The sequence below is a fragment of the Cimex lectularius genome, unplaced genomic scaffold (genome assembly GCF_000648675.2).
Source record: "Cimex lectularius strain Harlan isolate CLEC.00 unplaced genomic scaffold, Clec_2.1 scaffold114, whole genome shotgun sequence".
Lineage (NCBI taxonomy): Eukaryota > Metazoa > Arthropoda > Insecta > Hemiptera > Cimicidae > Cimex > Cimex lectularius.
The window spans coordinates 82990-103248 of record NW_019392782.1 but is presented as its reverse complement, the minus strand read 5'-3'; the positions used below and the strand labels follow the sequence as shown (position 1 = coordinate 103248).

General features: G+C 30.6%; 1 protein-coding gene and 1 long non-coding RNA gene across 6 annotated transcripts; both read left to right on the top strand.

Moving 5' to 3' along the window:
* The first annotated feature begins 1541 nt into the window (after window positions 1-1541).
* LOC106663471 (major facilitator superfamily domain-containing protein 6) lies at window positions 1542-19312 on the top strand. 5 transcript variants are annotated; one of them, XM_024227754.1, is made up of 13 exons: window positions 1543-1896; window positions 2100-2180; window positions 7439-7797; window positions 9374-9601; window positions 9686-9953; window positions 10023-10210; window positions 10278-10414; window positions 10477-10598; window positions 11668-11910; window positions 11974-12138; window positions 15546-15566; window positions 15938-15981; window positions 18529-19312. In XM_024227754.1, the coding sequence occupies exons 2-12, from the start codon at window positions 2123-2125 to the stop codon at window positions 15946-15948; spliced, it is 1800 nt and encodes a 599-aa protein (XP_024083522.1). In that variant the 5' UTR covers window positions 1543-1896; window positions 2100-2122; the 3' UTR covers window positions 15949-15981; window positions 18529-19312. The 5 variants fall into 5 exon arrangements, with proteins under 5 accessions (XP_014243815.1, XP_024083522.1, XP_014243817.1 ...); XM_014388329.2 differs by lacking the exon at window positions 15938-15981 and having other exon boundaries at window positions 1542-1896; XM_014388331.2 differs by lacking the exon at window positions 15546-15566.
* Window positions 12193-13996, top strand: LOC112127210. The gene is made up of 2 exons (XR_002910461.1): window positions 12193-12750; window positions 12904-13996. It is a non-coding gene; the product is annotated as an uncharacterized LOC112127210 (long non-coding RNA).
* Window positions 19313-20259: the final 947 nt, after the last annotated feature.

The window sequence follows — 20259 nt, the reverse complement described above, 5'->3', positions numbered from 1 at the left end:
TTCTAAATGATCTTCCATTAGTTTTTAATTTCTCCCAATTTCTTCTTTGTACTGATGACGCTCAACTTTGCATTCAATGTCCTACAAGCAACATCTATGAACGATTGCCCTGCTCAATCCTGATCTTTATTCTTCTAATTAACTTTTTAAATCCTAATAAATCCCAGTCCTTATTCATTTCTAATAAACCCACCATATCAACGGCTCCCCTATTAAATTTTGTCCTAAAGTTAAAATCTCGGTGTTATTTTAAATTCCAAGCTTTAACAAGAGCAGGTGAGCTGTATTGTTTCAAAGGTCTACTTATGCTTCCATTCTCTTCGATGCCTTAGCTTTTTCAAGTTTCTTTATTAAATCTCTAATAATTCCTTTATTCTCTTACTGTAGTGATATTTTTTCACTTTCTTTAGACTCTCAATCTGCTCATTGCCTTAAAATTATTTATCATTCCTGCATTAGATACTGCCATTATCTTAAACCAAGAGATCATATTTCTTCTTATATTACCATCTTCAGCAACCTCAAAATTCTAAGCACTTATATTTAAAATTAAATCAAATAAATGTCCTCAATCAATTTTTTTTGTCACATTCCTTATCCAAACATATTCATATCAAATCATATCCCAAGCCTAGAAAACATTAGCCTTATCCTTCAAAATTGCAGGAGCAAGACTGTCGAATTTGCTTTCTTGGGAAGTACGTTCTGCTTCCATATTGGTTTGTTTCAGGACCATGGCATCTGAGTTTTGAAAAACGACATAAATCCTCCTTCTTATCCCTGTTCCTTTTATATTTTTTCTCTTTGTGTTTTTATTTTGGTTGGTGGTTTCATCAATCGATTATAAATAATCAATCTTTTGGATTTTGTTTTTATATAAGCTCAAATCTTCACATGCACCTATATATACACATGTACAGAGTTAAGCGTATCATTTCTCGCAGTCCACGAGTGATTTCAGGTTTTGTAATTTGCAATAAATAGCCAGCAGGACTCGCGAAAACACCCGCCTTGGGTGTTTATATCCGGGGGGCAAACATCAGTTTTATCCGTCCTGCCTCCGAGGTTGGACTCTGGATGCTGTCAGTTCCTAGATCTGAATCCGTTCACTCTTAAATTCTTTCTTATTAACATACCATTCACTCAGTTGGGATGCTGGAGTATTCGATGTTCCTCCATCAGCCTTTTATTATATAAATAAAACTAACATAATTGAGAGCCGGTGGGGTTCTACCATCGGCCCTTTCACCCTAATAAATACCTTCACTTTTTAATAGCTTCTAGGTATACAAAACTATTAATTAATAATATTATTGTTTTACATGTTTTACATGTTTTATATTATTGTTGTTATTGTTATATTACTATGTAAGGGGGTTAAAAGCCATATTTTTACCTTTGAAATAAATAAAATTTCAAATTTTACAAGCAAATCGATTTTGTTGTAGGAGACAAATTTGTTCATCGATAGTAGAAAAGAAGGAAACAATCGAAAAGAAGCATATCGATAAAAGTCTGATCAATGATTATGCCCGTCCAATAAAACCAACTATAAAAGACACATGGTTTCTAGTTGTGCGTTCTGCTCTCTAGTTGTTCGTTTCAATTATACTTACTGTTACTCTAATTGCAGACCGTTTATCTTTTTTTTTCTTTTCGTTTCTCAAACAAAAACTGCGGCACCTATGTATTTAATCTGTCTATTTGTATATAAGTCGAAATAAAAAAAGACGTTGGCCAATTGAATAGTTGAAACGTCTCTTCTCTTGATGACATGACCAGTTATCGAAAGATGTTCATTAGTATTTAGCCTGAATCAGACTTGAATAAATGTTCCTTGTTGATTGATTAAAAAAAAATTAAATCCGCACAATCCTACTGACAGGGTCTTTTTATGTAAGTACATAGTTTTATATGACCTGCACATATATAGTATATCATAAATATTTCATTATGATATACACTGCTTTAAAACTTTGTATCAAATCCATTCAAATATTATTTTATGTAGTTTTAAATTTGTTGATTTGAAGCCACCTTCATAAGAATTTTTCCTTATATCAAGCTTAATCATATCTTTTTTTCTTGTTTTCTTTCAGCGGTGTAATTTTAAAACGACAACATGAAGATCGACAAGAAGATGTTGCCGATGAAACTTCACTATTTCCTTTTCAATGCGGGTAAGCTTTCATAGTTCTGTTATGCAATTTTGCATTAATTATCTTTTATAAATTTTCTGTGCCGTTTATTACATTAAATGTTTACAGCTATTATGGCCGTAAACATTTATTCTTGGATCAAAATTATCTGTGTAACTAGCATCTAGCATTGTGGAATAGATAAAACAACACCATTTTCAGTATAGTATGATTAGTAAATACTGGCTTTGTAGTTAACTTTTTAGTATTAAAATTTCTATTTCATCGGTTGATACAAAATGCAAATCAATATTTTCAAGTTTTATTTAGTTCACACGGTATCTAGGTACAATCCTCAAAGTGAAACAGAAACAAATAAACAACAGGTTGTTTTGTTTTTCGGGTATTGTTTAGAAAATAAGACCTGGATTGTTTATTTTAATAAAAATAGTTCATCTACCCCTTTTTCGTCTTTTTTTTTTATTAACTTTCAGTTTGGCTTGGAGCTTTTGATTATTTAAATAAAGAAAAATTAAATTTGTTATTGGAAAAAGTCTGTGCAAGAATTTAAAAATGGTCAAAGGCAAAAAGCGCAATAATTTCTTTTGTCTGCACCTTCTCAGTCAGATAAATCTTCATTTCCCTACTCAAGGTTATTGTCAGCAACACAGTTTTTACACCCAGTTTCATAGGGTTTATTACGGGAAATTTGGTGCAATGACTTACCTTTAAAAGGCCTTTAGTGTAATCAATGACGTGCATAATTTGAATATATTTGGATTTTCATTTAGTGTATTCAAAAATGAAATAACTAAATGATTTTCATAATTATTAATTACTAATTTCATATAATTAGTCTATTGATTACTCAGAAAACTATTTGTATTTCTTAATTTTAAATATTGTAATGACTGTACTGATTAGAAAGTCAGGATCTGTAATGTACTAAAGTAAATAAATAAATAAATGCATAGTTTGTATGGGGATCCGAATTCAGAACTAGGGGACAATCATATTTCTAATATCAATAGATTTAATTTTATTAGTGTAATTTTTAAACTTAGGGAACAATTATTGGGTTTGAATTATAATGTCAACCATCTGAAGAAAGACATTTATGTTCTACGTGTAATAGAAGGGAAATAGAGGACTTGTACCGTTATGTGGCGGTGTGCCCCATCTTATGAGAGTTCTTTCATAAGACACAGATAGTTTGGCAAAAATATGTTATTTATATATGTTATTTATAATTTATAATAATTATTTAAAAATATGTTATTTATTTTATATAAGAAAAGAAGGAATGGTTGAACTCTTAAACCGTTCTGATTGGAATAGTCCATACAACTATCACGTTCCAGCTGGCAGATTTTTAGACTTTTTAGTTTCAACAGTTTAATTATTTATCTCATCACTTGTTATATATAACACATGTGTTAGTTTATTAATGGCTACAAGCCAACTTATAAGGTGGACTTTGTCCATTTATTAGTGTCCCTGAATGAAATTTCAAAACTGTAATTCGCTATATATTTAAATAAACATTTTATTATTGTTCTTATTATTAACTTTCAATTTGACTTAATTATGTTTTTAATAGGTGGTTTCAAATTGCTTTGAAGACCGACTCAGTCGCAACGTTTCCAAGGCCTGTTTTTCACTGTTGATTCACAGTCCTTGGCAATGTTTCGACTGATTCGGTCTTCAAAGAAATTTGAAACCATCAATTAAAAACTTAATTATGTCCATTTAGTCATCTTTAAGATTGTTATGCTCTAATGATGACCTTAAAATAGTTCAAAAGCTTGACAGTTAAACAGTTGAATTGTTTTATTCATCCAGACCGAGATTGAGATAACTACAAGGGGATCTCTGACCAGAAACGATTGGAAAACGGCTGTTACAATGATGCCAGTGCAATGCGATTCCTAAATAATGGCTCAGTTTTGTCGTTGAAGTATCAATTAATACAAAAAAGTATTGTTAAGTTTTATCTAGTTCGCATGATATCTAGGTTGTTTTTGTTTCTGATTGATTGTTTAGAAAACTAGACCTGGATTGTTTATTTTAATAAAACATAACCATTTATTCATGTACTTTTTTTCTGTATTTTATTAACTTTCAACTGGTTTAAGCCATTTATAATAATTAACTTGAAAATGTTTTAAGTGTTAGATGTATCGACCATTTTTACACTCATCAATAATCTGGATCTTGGTATGATCTGGATGAAAAAACATTCAATTGTTACTTGCCAAGCTTTGAACCTTTTTCAAGGTCATCATCAGGGCAAAATAATCTTAAAGATGTCTACAAATTGATTATGATTTTTTCCCAAACCTGATCTCTAATTACCTGTGTTCAATCAAAATAGTCCATAGATTAATGGTATTGTTTTGACAATAAAATTCTTATTTAAAATATAATTCTTTTTTATAAAACCAAAAATTTTCCCCAATTCAGTCATTCTGGTATTTTTGTTAAGGATGTTTTTTAAATTTATCTTATAAATCCTGCATTGCCAGGGATTTTATTAATTTATGCTTTGGGTTGAAAGAAAAAAATCGAAATTTCTTTTTTAGAAGTAAAAGTAATTTTTAAGTAAAGATAAAAACTGCACCTAAAATTGAGGCTCCAAAAAGGATACAAATATTTCAAGAGAATTCTGCTGTTTCAGTATGCTTAAGCCTGGAAAGTAAACTGAAATATTTAAAACAATTTTAGTTTCTGACCTGTCACATTTGTAGTTGCCTAATTTACTTTTGTTTAAGTAACCAAAAATGTTTCAATATGCAAATTTATGCATTATTCTTTAAATATGTAAAACTATGCAGGATAAAATCTCAACTATTTTACCATGGAGGTAATATTCAGATAAATATCTGAAAAAGAGTATGCAATTGCATACAAAACATAGCTCTAGTTACAATTTGAAACTTTCAGCAGTTTTATGGAAGTTGTAACCTAGAAGGATTTTGAAAAATTGTTTATCTTTCCTATAATTTATGGAATATAAGTTATCAACACCATCGATGTGCACCTTAAACTATTGTCTTTCGTATTTAACAATTAATTTTGAACAGTTTATTGTTGTTGTTTTTTTTTAACTATCTTACTTTCTATTGTCAATAAAAACAACTTTCTACCTGTATTTAGGAACCTTTGGAAGGTACAATTTAAAAAAAAGTTTTATTTGCACTTTAAAATGTTTAGAATTGGACATTCACAGTTTCACTAACTTTGCAATGATTAATACTTTCTGCCACTGAAAGAATTTTTTCCTCTTGGTTTCTTCGCCACTATGTTAAAGAAATAACTGTTATTAATCTTCATCTTACACAGATAACAGTAAAATTAATTAATTAAGATAAATGATTACATTGACTTGATTATTATTTTATTGGAAATTAAAGATAATAAAACAATTAAACCTTTGTGCTAGATAAAAGTTTGCTGGACAATACAAGTATTATTTATTTAGTCCAAAAGCAGAATACTTTGTCCAACATATAGAGAGCTTGGTTGCTCGATGTGTCCCACTTAACTGAAGGGTGTCACTTGTCTATATATAGAGCGTGTAGCATTGCCACCCTATGTAATTGTTTCATGAGCACGATAGCATCCCATTTTTTGAAGGAAACAGAACTGTTTTATTTTTCGAATTTCATGGCTTTTTAATGAAAAGTGGTTTGACTTCTCAATTGAACAAATAGTTGGATGTTAAGTCCTCCTGTAAGAGAGAAATTATTTTACTGTGTGGTGGTTAGTGACCGTTAGCGAATGATTATTTGGAGATCGAGAGATGCAGTCTAGGTTTTAGAAAAACATTTTCTTTATCGTCCTAACGTTTCAATCTTTATTGAGATCAAAAATCAATTTTATTTCACTTTAGATATACAGCTATATTCAGCTTGTGTTTCTACGAATATTAAGTTCAAATGTTTTTATTAGTGTGAATATGAATTGTGAGATGGCCGATGGCGGAATATTGTTTGTAAATAAAAAAATGAGAGTGTGTGTGTAATTTTAAAAAATTCAGGCATTGGAGGCTGAGACAACTTACCTGTTGATGCGATCTGGAGCCTTACTTTATCATTGTGACGGATAATACACCGTCTGTTTAATTTAAGTCTGACACCAGGCTGTTTAAATGCTGAACTTGGCAAGAACATGTGTGTATGTATGGCCATATATGTGCAGAGTTGAGCTTGTATAAATAAATAAAATAGTTAAAACATTTTGAAATTAATTTTCTCTCTCTCTTTCTCACACACTCACTCTCATCCTCCAAATATGTTTAAAATAAATAGCAACAATGGTAATATTAAAACATTATCTTTTTAAGGAAACAATTATTCCTCTTCCCCCAAATTATATTCATGTTAAATTTCAAATCAATTGAGAATTGAATTGAGCTGAGTTAATTTTCATTAATTTATACTTATTTATCAGTTATCTCTGTTCTGTTTAATAAAGAATGTGTTTACCTTTCTATAAAAGCTTTAGTTATTCTATTTCTGATTTTCAGAAAGTTTCAAGAAAGGAATTTGAAACCTCATTGATTTGACCTTAAGTAATAGGATTATTTTCTTAGGGTGTTTGTCTTTTTTTCTTTCTTTTTAATCTGCCTTGTCTTTAGATTATTTTCCATTTCTATAGATGGTCAAGTTAAAATCAAATCAAATTTAATTGTATTCTGGTAATAATTATATCAATTTTTATACAAGTGTAAGTTTTTATTTAAAATTGACAAAATGTTTCAATATTCCTGCTGAATCATGAAACAACTTTGATCTTTATTGTTTCACTGTCATTAGCCTTTTATCCTTAACAATTATGTTTATGCTGAATTGTTCTTGCATTTAACAAAAATCTTAAAAGCATAATTATTTTTAGAAACTTGTACAATCTGGGAGATTTATTGTTTGAGCAATTTTAATAAATTAATTCAATTCTTTCCAATTTGAATTAATGTGTTGGTGTTGTCCAAGTGAAAGAAAGAATATATCAACATTCCCTATATCTTGTTAAGAAAAACTTGTTTATTTTTTCTTAGATACAATAGAACTTCGCTTTATATATAGGATGCTACTTTGTATGGTTTTTCAGCTGGATATTCCATTGAAGAGGGTCCATTGTTTGAGTTAGCAGGCATTATGTTGATGCGTTGTTCCATTCATCAACATATTCTATTGTTTTCTCTTTCAACTTTTGAGCTAATCAAAAGATTTCTCCAAATTTTGTTCTTCAGTGATTGTTATAATTATCAAGTGTAAATAAATTCAATCGATTATTTTCAGGACAGGCACCGGTGGTACCTTTTCTCCCAACGTTTGCAAAACAGCTTGGATTCTCGACCGTAACAGTAGGAACAATATACACATTTCTCCCCATCATGGGGATGCTGGCAAAACCGTCGATGGGAGCGTTTGCCGACAAATTCCACTGCCAGAAGGCCCTGTTTATAAGCTTCATCCTAAGCATCATAGTTGCTTTCTTCGTGATACCATGGATTCCGTCCCTTCCTTTTGAGACAAAGTCTGAAATACACTGTGACTCGGAATCGGACTTAAAACTCTGTTCGGACAATCTGGGTGACAAATGTTATTTACCAAGGATCATTAATCAGGGAATGAATGACCATAATATTACCTGTCATGTAAGTACATTCAAACCATGATTAAATTTTTAAATTTTATTTTGCTTTGCACTTTAAAAGTATACGATTATATAAACTCTTGTGGTTTTCGTGAATATGATACTCAAGGTGAACAAGGGTATTTAATTTCACATGGAGTTGTTAAGCTACAAAGTTTTTTCACCAGTTTCAATGTCATTAAAATTGTCTTATATTGTTGCAGAATGAGATTTATTTAATTATATTTAATAACCCTACCAGTTTTTGAATGTAAAACCCTTCTATACGGCAGAAATTATTTTAAATATGTTTTCTCTTTTTTTAAGGTAAACTAATATTGTAAAAAAAATTAATTTGGCTATTGTTTTTCTGAAACATACCAGATTTTAAAAAATGTCATTAAATTATTTGTTCCTACAATTGAGTTTATAAAAGTCTACATATTTATTATTGAGAGCAATAGAAAACAAAAGAACAAAAGATAACACTTTTTGTTAAGAATTTCATATCACTTATTTGCCCAAGGTATTGAATAACAAAACAGAAAAAAAAGTATGTTTTTTCTATGATTGCAATAAACAAATAGATGTTAAATTCCAATTTTTTCAGAAATATATAATTAAATGCACATATATAAAACTATTTGTTTTCAAATGAAAAATTGATCATTTTTGTTAGTTATTGTTTTTTTATCGTATCATAACTTGTTTGTTGATGTACAGTCAGTCCTATATACCAGACTTTGCCCTCTAAAAATAATTCAAATTACAAAATTTTAAACATGCTATCAATGGTCTTTATTGAAAGAGAGATTTATTTACACACCACATAGATAATTATGATTTATTTATTTTGCATTATCAGAATTGTTAATATTTATGATATCATATTTTATTATCATAATTATCAAACATTATTATCAAATTATTTTTAATCGTGGAATTATGGCCATTGTATTCAACACTTTTCAATTCCCTGGAAGTACTACTCGTAATTCAATAGAAAAAAATCTTCTTTTAGTTTAATGTCTTACAATGTTTGTTTTTTTTCTTTCCTTATAAAATTAGCTATTGCTTTTAGTAGAGGTGGTAGTCTGAAGGAACAAGGCTAGGGGTAGTAACCCATTTCCATCCATAGTAAAATTTTACTTTATATATCAAGATTACAGATAGATTGTGTTTAAAAAAGAAAAAAAAATCATTCATGAGATGTTGGGTTCAAGTTTAGGGCCGCTAGATTCGCCTTAAGACATCTATAAAGCCTGAATTTTTTTGCCAAATTGACTCAACCTTCCAACAGGATGGCTGACTGACAAAGATGTCCATTCTGATAAAGTATTCATTACCTCACCTTTTTGTGAGATGAACATTGTTTTAACTTCCTCTATTTATTATAAGTAATGATTCACGTTTGACTACAACAAACCTAGTTTGTTTGAAGAGGGATTTTTTCAGGGCTGGTCTCAATTATATATATTTTTTTTTGCTTCCTTTGCTTAGGGACCACTAAATTTTGCAATGTTATACTTTAGTATTAATTTTTTATTATTGTCTTGTAGATACTGTTTTATAATTGTTGTTATTGGTTTAATTTACAGATGGTGTGTGTAGCTGATGCTCAATTTTTAGAATCCGTTTGTACGACTTGGCACCAACCACAGTATTGTACTACACATAGGGTGCCTTCAAATAAATTTATAGAATATGTAAACAAAAGTCATAATTTAACAGAAAACTATGTTAATACTAAAAATAAAAAAGTGATCACATCAGCACCTCAGACGCTTTTATTTGATGCTGTTATATTTCCAAAACATACTACACAGGTATATTATTTACATTGTTCCTATTTAAATTTGTGTGTTTGTTCTATTTATTTAATCTATTGATTTGTATTTTTGGTTATATAGATAAGAAACTGTGTACATATGAAACTCGGGAAAGTCAAATTCAATGGACCTTACGAAGTTGCATACTGTGATTCTTTTAAAAAAGTGACATGTGAAACGAAATGTGAAAACGATGTTGTGAGTGAGATTTTTCTTAATCCTCAAGTTAGTGACACTGATGCCGTTCAGATGTATCAGTTTTGGATGTTGGTGGCTTGCCTTGTGATCGGGTGGTCGAGTATGGCTGTTGTGGTAAGCATCGGAGATGCTATTTGTTTTGAGATGCTCGGTATGTCGAATAATTTATTCATTTAAGTGTCACGTTTACGATTCTAAACTTTTTTTGTCTAAATTTCAGGCGAATTTCCGTCAAAATATGGAAATCAAAGACTTTGGGGTTCAGTCGGTTGGGGTCTTCTTTCCATTATCGCTGGTCTGATTGTCGATAAGTCAAGTAATGGGCAGGCCATGAAAAATTATTTACCCGCCTTTGTCTTAATGGCCATCCTTCTAGCAATTGACGTTGTAGTCTGCATGAAGTTAAAGGTACATCAAATCAAAAATCACTTTCAGTGAAAAACTGAACAAATTAAGAACGGAATTTTGTTGGCAGTACAAACAAGTTAAAACTTCCTCAAGCATAATTCGAGACGTAGGAAAATTGCTTGCAGAAGTGCGAGTAGTCATCTTTATGATCTGGTGTATTTGTGTGGGCATGTGCACAGCTTTAGTGTGGAATTTTCTTTTTTGGTGTGTAACCAAATAACCTTTTTTTTAATATACATTCAATAATTATAATTTTGTTATTTTAGGCACCTGGAAGATTTAGCCAACTCTTATAGCTGTGAAACCAAAAATTGGATAAAAACATTAGAAGGGCTGGCAATGGGAATCCAGTGTTTAGGTGGAGAATTGCCATTTTTCTTTTTGTCTGGTAATTTTGTTTAAATTACTGTCCAAATAACTTAGCTTTCATGAAATATTGCGTTTTAAACACTGAAAAACCTCTGTGTAAATTTTATTTAAAATTTAGAATACAAACATAAAACAAATAAAACTTTGATACGCAATTCAATCAGACATTTGATCTTTATATAATATAAAAAATATATAATTATTTGTGGAACATTTTACTCATAGATTTACATTTGGCTATCTTTTTGGCAGTAGTATGGTTTTATACTTGTAAACTAAAGATTTACCAAAAAAACAACCATATGCTGGCTATTACACAAATCTTTAGGGGAAAACATTTATTTCAAATAAGGTGACATAAATCACAAGTTATAATTGGACTTACTCAGGTTTGTGCAAGCACAATGGCACAATATATCCAAACTGTAACTACAGGCTTCTGGCATTTCATACAGAACAGCTCTTAACGCCCAAACCTATTAGTTGACATAAACAAGGGGTCAAAACCGCTTTACAATACTTGTGCTCAATTAATCTCATCTCACTCAAAGGCCATCCATGCTGGGCTTCAAACCTTGCAAATACGCGTCAGACTCACTCCTTAACCACTCGGCACCACAGTTCCTGAAATTCAACTACCAGCTGACCATCATGAAGAAAGGTCAAAACTGCTTTGCAATACTTTTGCCTCATTAATCTCATAAATTTCCAAAGGTCATAATGGGATTCTAACCCAGAACCGCTAATATTGCAAATTCAAATCCTCCCTAACCACTCACCATCTGTATTCCCCTCGACCTGTAGGATGATTTCACGTTTAACTGTTTTTAATATTCATCTATATTTATATTAAGAAAATAAAAATGTTCTGCACACAATTCTATTTGGTTTATAATGGTTACAACTAATGACACCCTCCAGGGAGAAAAATTAAATACGTAAATTGACTGACATTATCTTCATTTTGAAGTCTGTCATGATAGTATTAAGTAAAAAGTTAATTTTTTAATAAACACCTAACTATTGTTAGGCAAATTAATGGTACAGTTCTTAATTTTAGTGTATATCTAGTTTGTGATTTATTTTAGGAAGCATTCTCAAAAAGATTGGACACATTCATTCAATGACTTTAGTTTTATTTACATTGGGATGCAGGTTTGTACTGTATTCAACGCTCACCAACCCATGGTGGTGTTTACCAATTGAATTTTTAAATGGCATTTCCTTCGGCCTGATGTATTCCACCATGGCATCTTATGCCAGCATCGTAGCCCCTCCTGGTACGGAGTCAACAACGCAAGGGATAGTCGGAGCAGTTTTCGAAGGAGTGGGTCAGTACATTTATCACGTTTTTGATGTCGGAGTCCGTTAATAAAACGTCAGTTTATTTTTAGGTGTTTCAATGGGAAGTTTTATAGGTGGCCTCCTCTTCAAAACTGTTGGGGGCGCTAGAATGTTTTTAATTTTCGGTGTTGGTGGTCTCTTCCTTGCCCTGGTACATTTTGTATTACAATATTTTATCAATAAGAGGACAACAATTCTTCAGATTCATGAACGAGGTAAGTAATTTACTTTTATAACCTCTGTTTATTTTTATTATATTATTTTAGACCTTTTTTTTTAAATTATAAGTTTAAATTATACTTTTATTTAACAAAAGTTGGAAATTTGTCAAAAAAACAACAACACAGGTTTGTGCACTTGCACATTTACTAGCTTTTTATTACTTAAAATTTCAGCACAATTCACTAAAGATAATTGCTTATCTTTTAGTTTGTGCTGTACCAAACAAAAAGAACTGCTCAAACATTCAAAAATTATTTCACATTGACTTAGAATCACAATTATAAAAATGATGATGAATACGTCTTCTTGATTGTTTATATCTTTGATTTGGAACTAACATTTTACAGTTTATTTTATAACATTACAGAGATGTTAACTGAACTTCTTGTCTGTTAAAACTGCAATGATCATTGTACATGAAATTTTCAAATTTGTTTTGAAATGTGATTTTACAGCTGAGTTTAGAACACAAATATTTTAACATTGTTTTATATTTTTTATTATCAGATAGCAATAAATAATTTTAAAATGTAATAAAGTTGATGAATTTTTCAACTAAGGTGTAGCAAAGGTTTGTGTTTTTAGGTGTTCGCTTTATATGTTTGGTATGTGCATAACTTTTCGGTTTTAAGGAAAAAAGTCAGATTTTCTAAGTATAAATTTATTTACATTTTTAACCCAAAATAAATCCTTTCATTTTTTTTTATAACATATAGCAGATATGAAATATGAATATTTTATAAAAGTTTGATGATTAGATGAAAAGAAATCTGTGAAATGAAATGAGTAAAAATTGGAAGATGCAAGATCTGGAGAGTATGGAGGGGGACAACTTTTACCAGCCTAGTTCGAAGACTTTACATTTTACTCTGAGTGAGGTTGTAAGTGTGTAAGTTTAGAGGTTGCGCTCATCACTGTAAGGTAAAGGTCCTGGGTTCGAATCTAGCGGCCCTCCATTCAAACCCGACATATTACAAATGCGCTAAATGTGTTTTTCCCCCCCAAAAAACACCTACACCTTGAGGGTTGATATGACCTCTGCTGTTGCAAATCCTAGTAATAAAAAGCTATGGTGAAACACATTGTTGCTTCTCTTCAAAAGGGCTGGATATTTTTTCTTCAATACTCCCCTAAGCCCTAGCTTGAAACAGAATACCCCTGCCGTAGGGTTTTGTTGCGTGGTAATAGTTCCCAATAAATTCTTCTTCTAATATAATAAAATACTCCATTACAAGGTAGGAAGTTACGAAAGTGCAATAACATATTTGGACTTTTTCGGGGGATTAAAAACTTAAAGGCATTCTTCTGGACTCTTGGAAGGTAAGGGAATGTTTCTCCCACATTTCAAAAATTACTCTTGGACATGTATTGGTAACCTAGGCCGTTTAGATGTATACAGATAATCTAGAGTTGATCAATCTAGAGTTTTACAATTTAACAAAGCTGTTATTTTTTAACTAAGTAGCAGTACATTCTCCAGTTTTAATGTAAAATTTTTGGCAGATTTTTTTTCATTGTGGAAAAAAATAGAAAGAATCCACTTTTTTACTGCATGCTCTGTTTTTAAATATGAAGCAGAATGTACCATTTCTAACCCCTAACTTCCTAACACCCCAGAAAACCCAGCATTTAAAAAAAAATGGATAATTAAAAAAGAAAAGATGAATCTTTCCAACAAAATTGGCACTTGACAAATAAATTTATTAGAAAACCAACCAAAAAGCAAATACAGAAAAAACAGGAATAGCTCACTGTCGCTTACAAAAAAATAAATAAATAAAAATAAGCCAAAAAACTCCTGCAAAGTTAGTTCCTTAATGTAAGACTGTCCTCATGCTCAAGTACACATAAGTACGCAACACATCTCAAGCTTAAAGAAAATAAAGTTAATCAGATCCTTTGAAATTTTACAAGGACTTTCTGATTTTCTTGCTATATCCCAGCAAGAGCTGTTTTCCAAGTCTTTTCGAATGCTCTTTTTTTTCTTTTTTTTTTAATAGATCTAATTTTACACACTTTTTTTTGCGTCATTAGGATTGACCTCTTTGGTCTTGGACCTTTCTCCTTTATGTCTACCTTTTTGAATGGATAATCCACGCAACATCCCATTCATTACTCCTGAAATACAGTTAGATGAAAAAAAGCCTTTTAAATCCGATCTAACTTTACTGTCAAATTTGGAATTTTGTACACCAGCTCAGTGTGCGACAACTTTTACTTAGCATATCTTATGTTTCGCATATTGGCTTAAAAATATTTTCAAAAAACACAGACTTTTGTTACAGCCTGGTAATTTTATCGTTTATCTACACAACTATTATAAATGTACAAAGATTTAAACTCTTACTTCTATTTTTAGACGTAGAAAATAACAAAAATATTTTGATAAAAAATGTACTTTTTAATGCATCTTTGGATCAAACCAAATCAACATTTTATTTTATGTGAATATTTATACGTCAGGTGAGTGTATACGGGTATTAAAGTTTGAATAAAGTCTACTGGCTATGTCGAAGTTCCTATATACACATACTTACACAAAATATGGTAATAGACAACTTCTTTAAAATAAGAATATGGTAGATTTCAATATATATACTTTTTTAATCTATCAGAACTATCTTTATCGGTTTGATAATAATTATATATATTGTGCGATGGAATGAGATTGATGTGTTTCTAACTACTTAGTTTTGAAATTAATCCTTACTTATTACAGTACTGGTCATTTGATTTTTGGTTTTTTTAAACTCTTACAGTAGTATAAATAAATTATTTGAAATTTTATCATTTAAATTTTGTCGTAAAAAAAATTATGCCATGGTTTGAAAAATTAGTCGGTAAATTGGGCAAGAACATGATGTTGATAATTGCTGTAGATAAGACCCATTGCCGCTGGGTGTAATGACTGATTCAGTAAATCTTTATAGGAAATTCTATGAGGATTGAAAATAATAAATGGTCGAAGTATTGGTTAAGTTTCCTTTTTTTAAAATATATTGTGCATTGAAGCTAAATTTAAATACAAATAATTTTCACTTTTGTTTTAGTTTCATTGAAATTAAAAGATTCATAATAAATTCTCAACAAAATTTAGGTCAATTTAAGAATATCCATTTGTAAATATATTCATTTAAAAAAAATTTCTGTATTTACTGAATCATTTTTGTAGATTTGATTGTATCATACATCAAGAAACGACCATTGCTAACATACATAGTTATAGCAATTGTCTCCAGGATGTTCAACCAATTTTCCAGGGCCTTACATATTAAATTCTTCAAATAAAATGAATTTATGTAAATTTGACCACTTTGTTATTGTTGTTTTTGTTTCTGACATTTTTTTAAATAACTGTTGATTAAATTTAAATGTTTTTTTCGGTGACTTTTGAGGACAGTGACTACACCACTATTATCTGGTGAGTTTAATAAGACTGACATGTCTTAAAAATTGTTTGTGGGACTTATGTACACCTGTATTTGAGGTGATGTATTTTTCTAGCTGATAACACACTTGTTTTAACATTACAAATTGGTTGTTTTCTTTTTCTTTACAAACAATTTTTGCCGATATTTCACTAAAACTTGCATGTTTTATTTTTAAAGTCACTCTAGAGAACTAGAAGTTATCAGCTGCTGGTTAGAAATAATGTACAGTATTTTTTTGTTTTTTCTTATAGGCCTGGAAATATGGTCGATCAATAATTTCATATATTAACAAATCTTAAAAAACTAAATTTTATCTAATTATTAGTCTTCATAATTATAATTTATTTTGTGTATGGAACAGCTGGAAGTTAATGGCAGTTTGAAGGGTAGATGTATATATAAAAGGTTTGTAGAATATAAATATAGCTTTACCCCCAGACTAATATAATTCCTTCTTGCTGTTTGATTCTTCATGCTTGTTTTGATTTCATTCTATTTATTTTAAATATTAATGTATGAATTAGCATGAATTTGCTTCTTAGTCATACCTTTGATGATTTGCTTTTATTTGAATTTTTTACTGGGCTTCAGGTGTAAAATACAATATTAAGATACATTTTAGCTTTGTACTGTCATTGTGTTAAAAAGAGGTGGCTGTACAACATAAATAAAACATTTGTGCATTACAAATTTGACATGAACGACACCTAAAATCGATAGACGGGAATCCATTTATTTGTATTGGTTTTTGTTTTTGTTTTCAACTGTTTATAAAAATAAAGGCTTAAATCTTGACTATTACGTGATATGGCCATCTTCAATATTGTTTGGGTTTTTATTAATTGTCCATGATCATCTTTATCATTATCATTAGCAAAGTCAAAGACCAGTTTAAAAGAAAACATTGCATGAAAATGTAATACAAATGAAATCATTTGGTGCTGGAATGTTTTGTTGTTAAGCTTCGAGCCTTTTACTAATAGAAAGTTTCGCCATAGCTTTTGTGAATATTATTGATTTTATAAATATTTTTCTTAATGTTTTTAGTCATAAAAAAAATGTGCAGTAAAAATTAAAATTGAGTTGTTTCATATATAAGAAATATTGTATGGATCAAATTTTGAAGAGAAAATTAACCTATAGATAATCTTACTAACTGTAAATACTGATTTAGAATGTATATAAGGTCTGTTTTCATACTGGTAATTTCAGAGTGATTTATAGCTTAAATATCAACTAACGTATGTATATAAAAAGAATTTATGTATATATTACATGTACATGTTGTAGGATGTAAATATATGTTAATCGAGCCAGCATTGGCTCTGTTTTCACTCGTGGGTTTGTTGAAGTGCTCAAACGCTTTTTGGCATTGCGCCATATTCCATGAGGAACTCTGATACCCAATAAGTGACCCTATGACAGTACAGCATGACTTCACCGACTTGCAGACCTACAACCATAATCAATTATTCAACTGGTTATGAATTTTATGATGCTTGTAATTAGTATCAACAGATATGAAAACAAAAATAGTTGTTTAAGTGTAAATTATTACAAAAATTTTGCATAATTTTTATCTTATAATTTGAATGTTCGGGTTGAGAATATTTCCTTTGTTTTCTGCCATTTTACAGTTATATTATTTATTTTATTTTTTTATTTACAGTATACTATTTATGCTTTATTTTTTAAAGTAAGATTAGGAGTATGAGTTGACATCTTTGCAACCTGTGCACTGCGACAAGTACTGGTCTATTGTGCATCCCTATTGTTTCTAGAGCTCCTCAATAAGCTTAAGTCTTTTTCAAATCTCCAGCTAAAGTCTGCAGTGTTCAGTTAGCAGTCCAACTATTTTTGTAGTCCTAGACTTAGTAGTTATGCCATTAGTTTCTGCGAAGGTTCTTTGATGAACTTTTTCGCATGCATCTGTCCTGGGCTACCATTGAACGGAGGACTTATTTTTAATCCATTGTTTGATAGATCCATGTTTTTGCAGTTTGGTATGCCACAAAAGGATTCAGGGTGAATAGGTGTCCTCATCGAACTTTCCTTGGCCAATTTATTTGCCCCTTTGTGTGCTCTGATGGGTAATTTTGTTTTTTATCCCTAATGTCTGATTGATCTAATGCAATCGCAAATGACTTTTGACTTTACTATGATAATTCTCCTCAGAGACACCATCTGTCAGAGTATATGGCTATTCTGTTAACAAACCTAGCTTTTTATTCTCCTTGGCACAGTGTTCAATGTCAAAGTCTCTGTTTAAAAGATAGTGGCATATTTTTGAAAGCTTATTTAAATTCTAGTTCTTGGTTTATTTCCAAAACTACCAACAGCTGACCCATACTTTGTTGTTTACCAGATATGTTTGGCCATCCCTTAACTGGGATTCCTTTCTCCCAGTCTACTCAACCAGGTATTTTAATTTTTTTATCAAATCTAAAATCAGGGGTCACGACATCAACAAGCATCCCCAGAACCTGGCCTGCCCGAAACTCCCTCTCAATTAGGCTATTGGAGCCTATGAATTGTGGCTCTGACCTTTCACTGGATAAAGATATGTAGTAGTGGTAGATTCAGAAAGACTTCCAGGGCAGCAGCGGGGTCGTTCTCATTGCCCAGTGATCCCTAAGTATCTTGACCGCTCTTAGCTGTCAAGGGATATGTTTAGGTAAAGTATTTCGTTAATTTTGAAGGCTTTTGCGATGAACTATTGGTTACAGAAATCTTTTATCACCAAATTTTCATTACAGACTATTAAACTTGTTCAAAGTAAGACATGCATAGAAAGAAAAAGTGTCACACAATATTTCATATTGAATTGGGCAACTCAATTTAATTAATTTTTAATGCACTTTACAAAATTGTTTCTAAAATAAAAAAAATATTTGCGATCATGCTACACTACATTAAATTGATTGTCATAAGTGAATTTCGATCTGTTCTCAGATTTCAAGGAAACAAGGTATGCCAGCCCAACAGATGCTATTCATATGCTGGAAGATAACCTACATGACGTCAACCTTCATAATTGACCCCATTTTAGAATTTGTAGATAGAATTAATTAAATTATTTAAATATATAAATAATTATTTTCTTAATAATAATTCAAAGAAAATTGAAAATATTTCAAAAGTAGTATTGGTGTTAGGTGTGGCTAAACACCCTGTAGGAGCCAAAGATTACATAAGTAAGTGAAATAAAATTGAGAAAAAAAATGCCTTAAACAGAATTATATTTTGTAGACTTTCCTCTTGTGATATATAAATAATATACACAATACAGAATATTTAAATTATGTCTATATACATACATAGCTTAGGAAATGTAACACCCAAATTATATAAAGATTAAAAATCAATTTTTAAAAACTCATTTTGACTGTTATTCGTTCAATATTGTTTCTTTGTCTTCAATTAATCAAAATGTAAGAAGTTTTATTAGTTATTACTAGTACAATTAAAATATTGTTTTAAGCTTCTAAGATTCATCTTCACACCCTGACATCTTGAATCCACGAAAAGATTTTATTTTACTTGTTATTGTTTTTGAGTTAGCATTAAGTATTTTAAAGAGTGACTTAATTAGTTTGACTAGTCTGCTACTTGAAATATTAATGAAAATTCCCATTTCATTTTTAGAGTATAAATTTCTGTTAATACTGTTTCTGTATTTATTATTTAGCAAAGTTGGGTGATGAAGGCACCAATTCATTTCATAATAGTATTCGTTATTATATATTATTTATTAAATAAATATTTGTTATATTTTTATTGAAGTGTTTTATTGGCAAAGTTAGTAGTATCTCAAAGCTAGAAGAAACTCATGAAATTTTTTAAAACTTTACTGGAATGAGAAGCATAAAATCCAAGATCATTTTGGTCCTCTTACCCTTACTGTGTTGATCTGCTTGATGCTTTTTGGCTTCTCGCCATCTTCACTAGTGGGTATTGTGTCATCCCACAGATCTCAATAGCGAACCTCAATATATTACAGGTCAAACAAAATTTCTTATTTTCAAACCCAAGAAGAGTTTTTGGTCCTGAAATCTTATTATTTTATTTTTATGGTTAGCCTAGTAACTGTAGTCGATGTTCTTGCAGAAGATACTAAACAGCAGATTTACAAGCATTGAACATAACAAGCAAAAAGATTTTTCAAAGCAAACTAAAAAATGGTTTCTAGAACACAGGACTTAAAGAAAATAAACTTTTTGCAAGAAAGGAGGTACAGGGCTCTTCTGCAGCATTGGAATAATGACAAAAATGCAAAAGAGTCAGCAGGAAGAAACTCGACCGACATCTACAAAAGTTCGGCATCGATGAACATGAAATGTGTAGATTCTGTACATCAGATTACTTCTATAATAAATAAAAGAAACCATGACACATTTACTAGATTTGTGCCCATGTAGATTCCTCTACATCAGAGTGGAGACATTTCAGGGTGTTGTGTATATTGGCACACTGCACCCAAGGCCTAACCAGCTATGGGGTCTATGCTTTTAAGATAGTGATTGTGAATGGATTTAGGAATTGATTATGTTGAGGGCCGAAATGACCTAACTGTTAATAGCTCTTGGAGCCCAACCTCAGAGACTAGACATGACCAATGTCTGACCCGGACTGCCAACACCCGGGGTGGGTGATTCTTGAGACCTGCTGGTAATTTATTATAAA

Coding starts and splice junctions, on each gene's coding strand:
- LOC106663471 (XM_014388329.2), top strand. CDS start 2,123: ATGAAGATCGACAAGAAGATGTTGCCGATGAAACTTCACTATTTCCTT. Junction 9,954..10,022: donor TATTTGTTTTGAGATGCTCG/GTATGTCGAATA, acceptor TCTAAATTTCAG/GCGAATTTCCGTCAAAATAT. Junction 10,211..10,277: donor TAGTCTGCATGAAGTTAAAG/GTACATCAAATC, acceptor TTTTGTTGGCAG/TACAAACAAGTTAAAACTTC.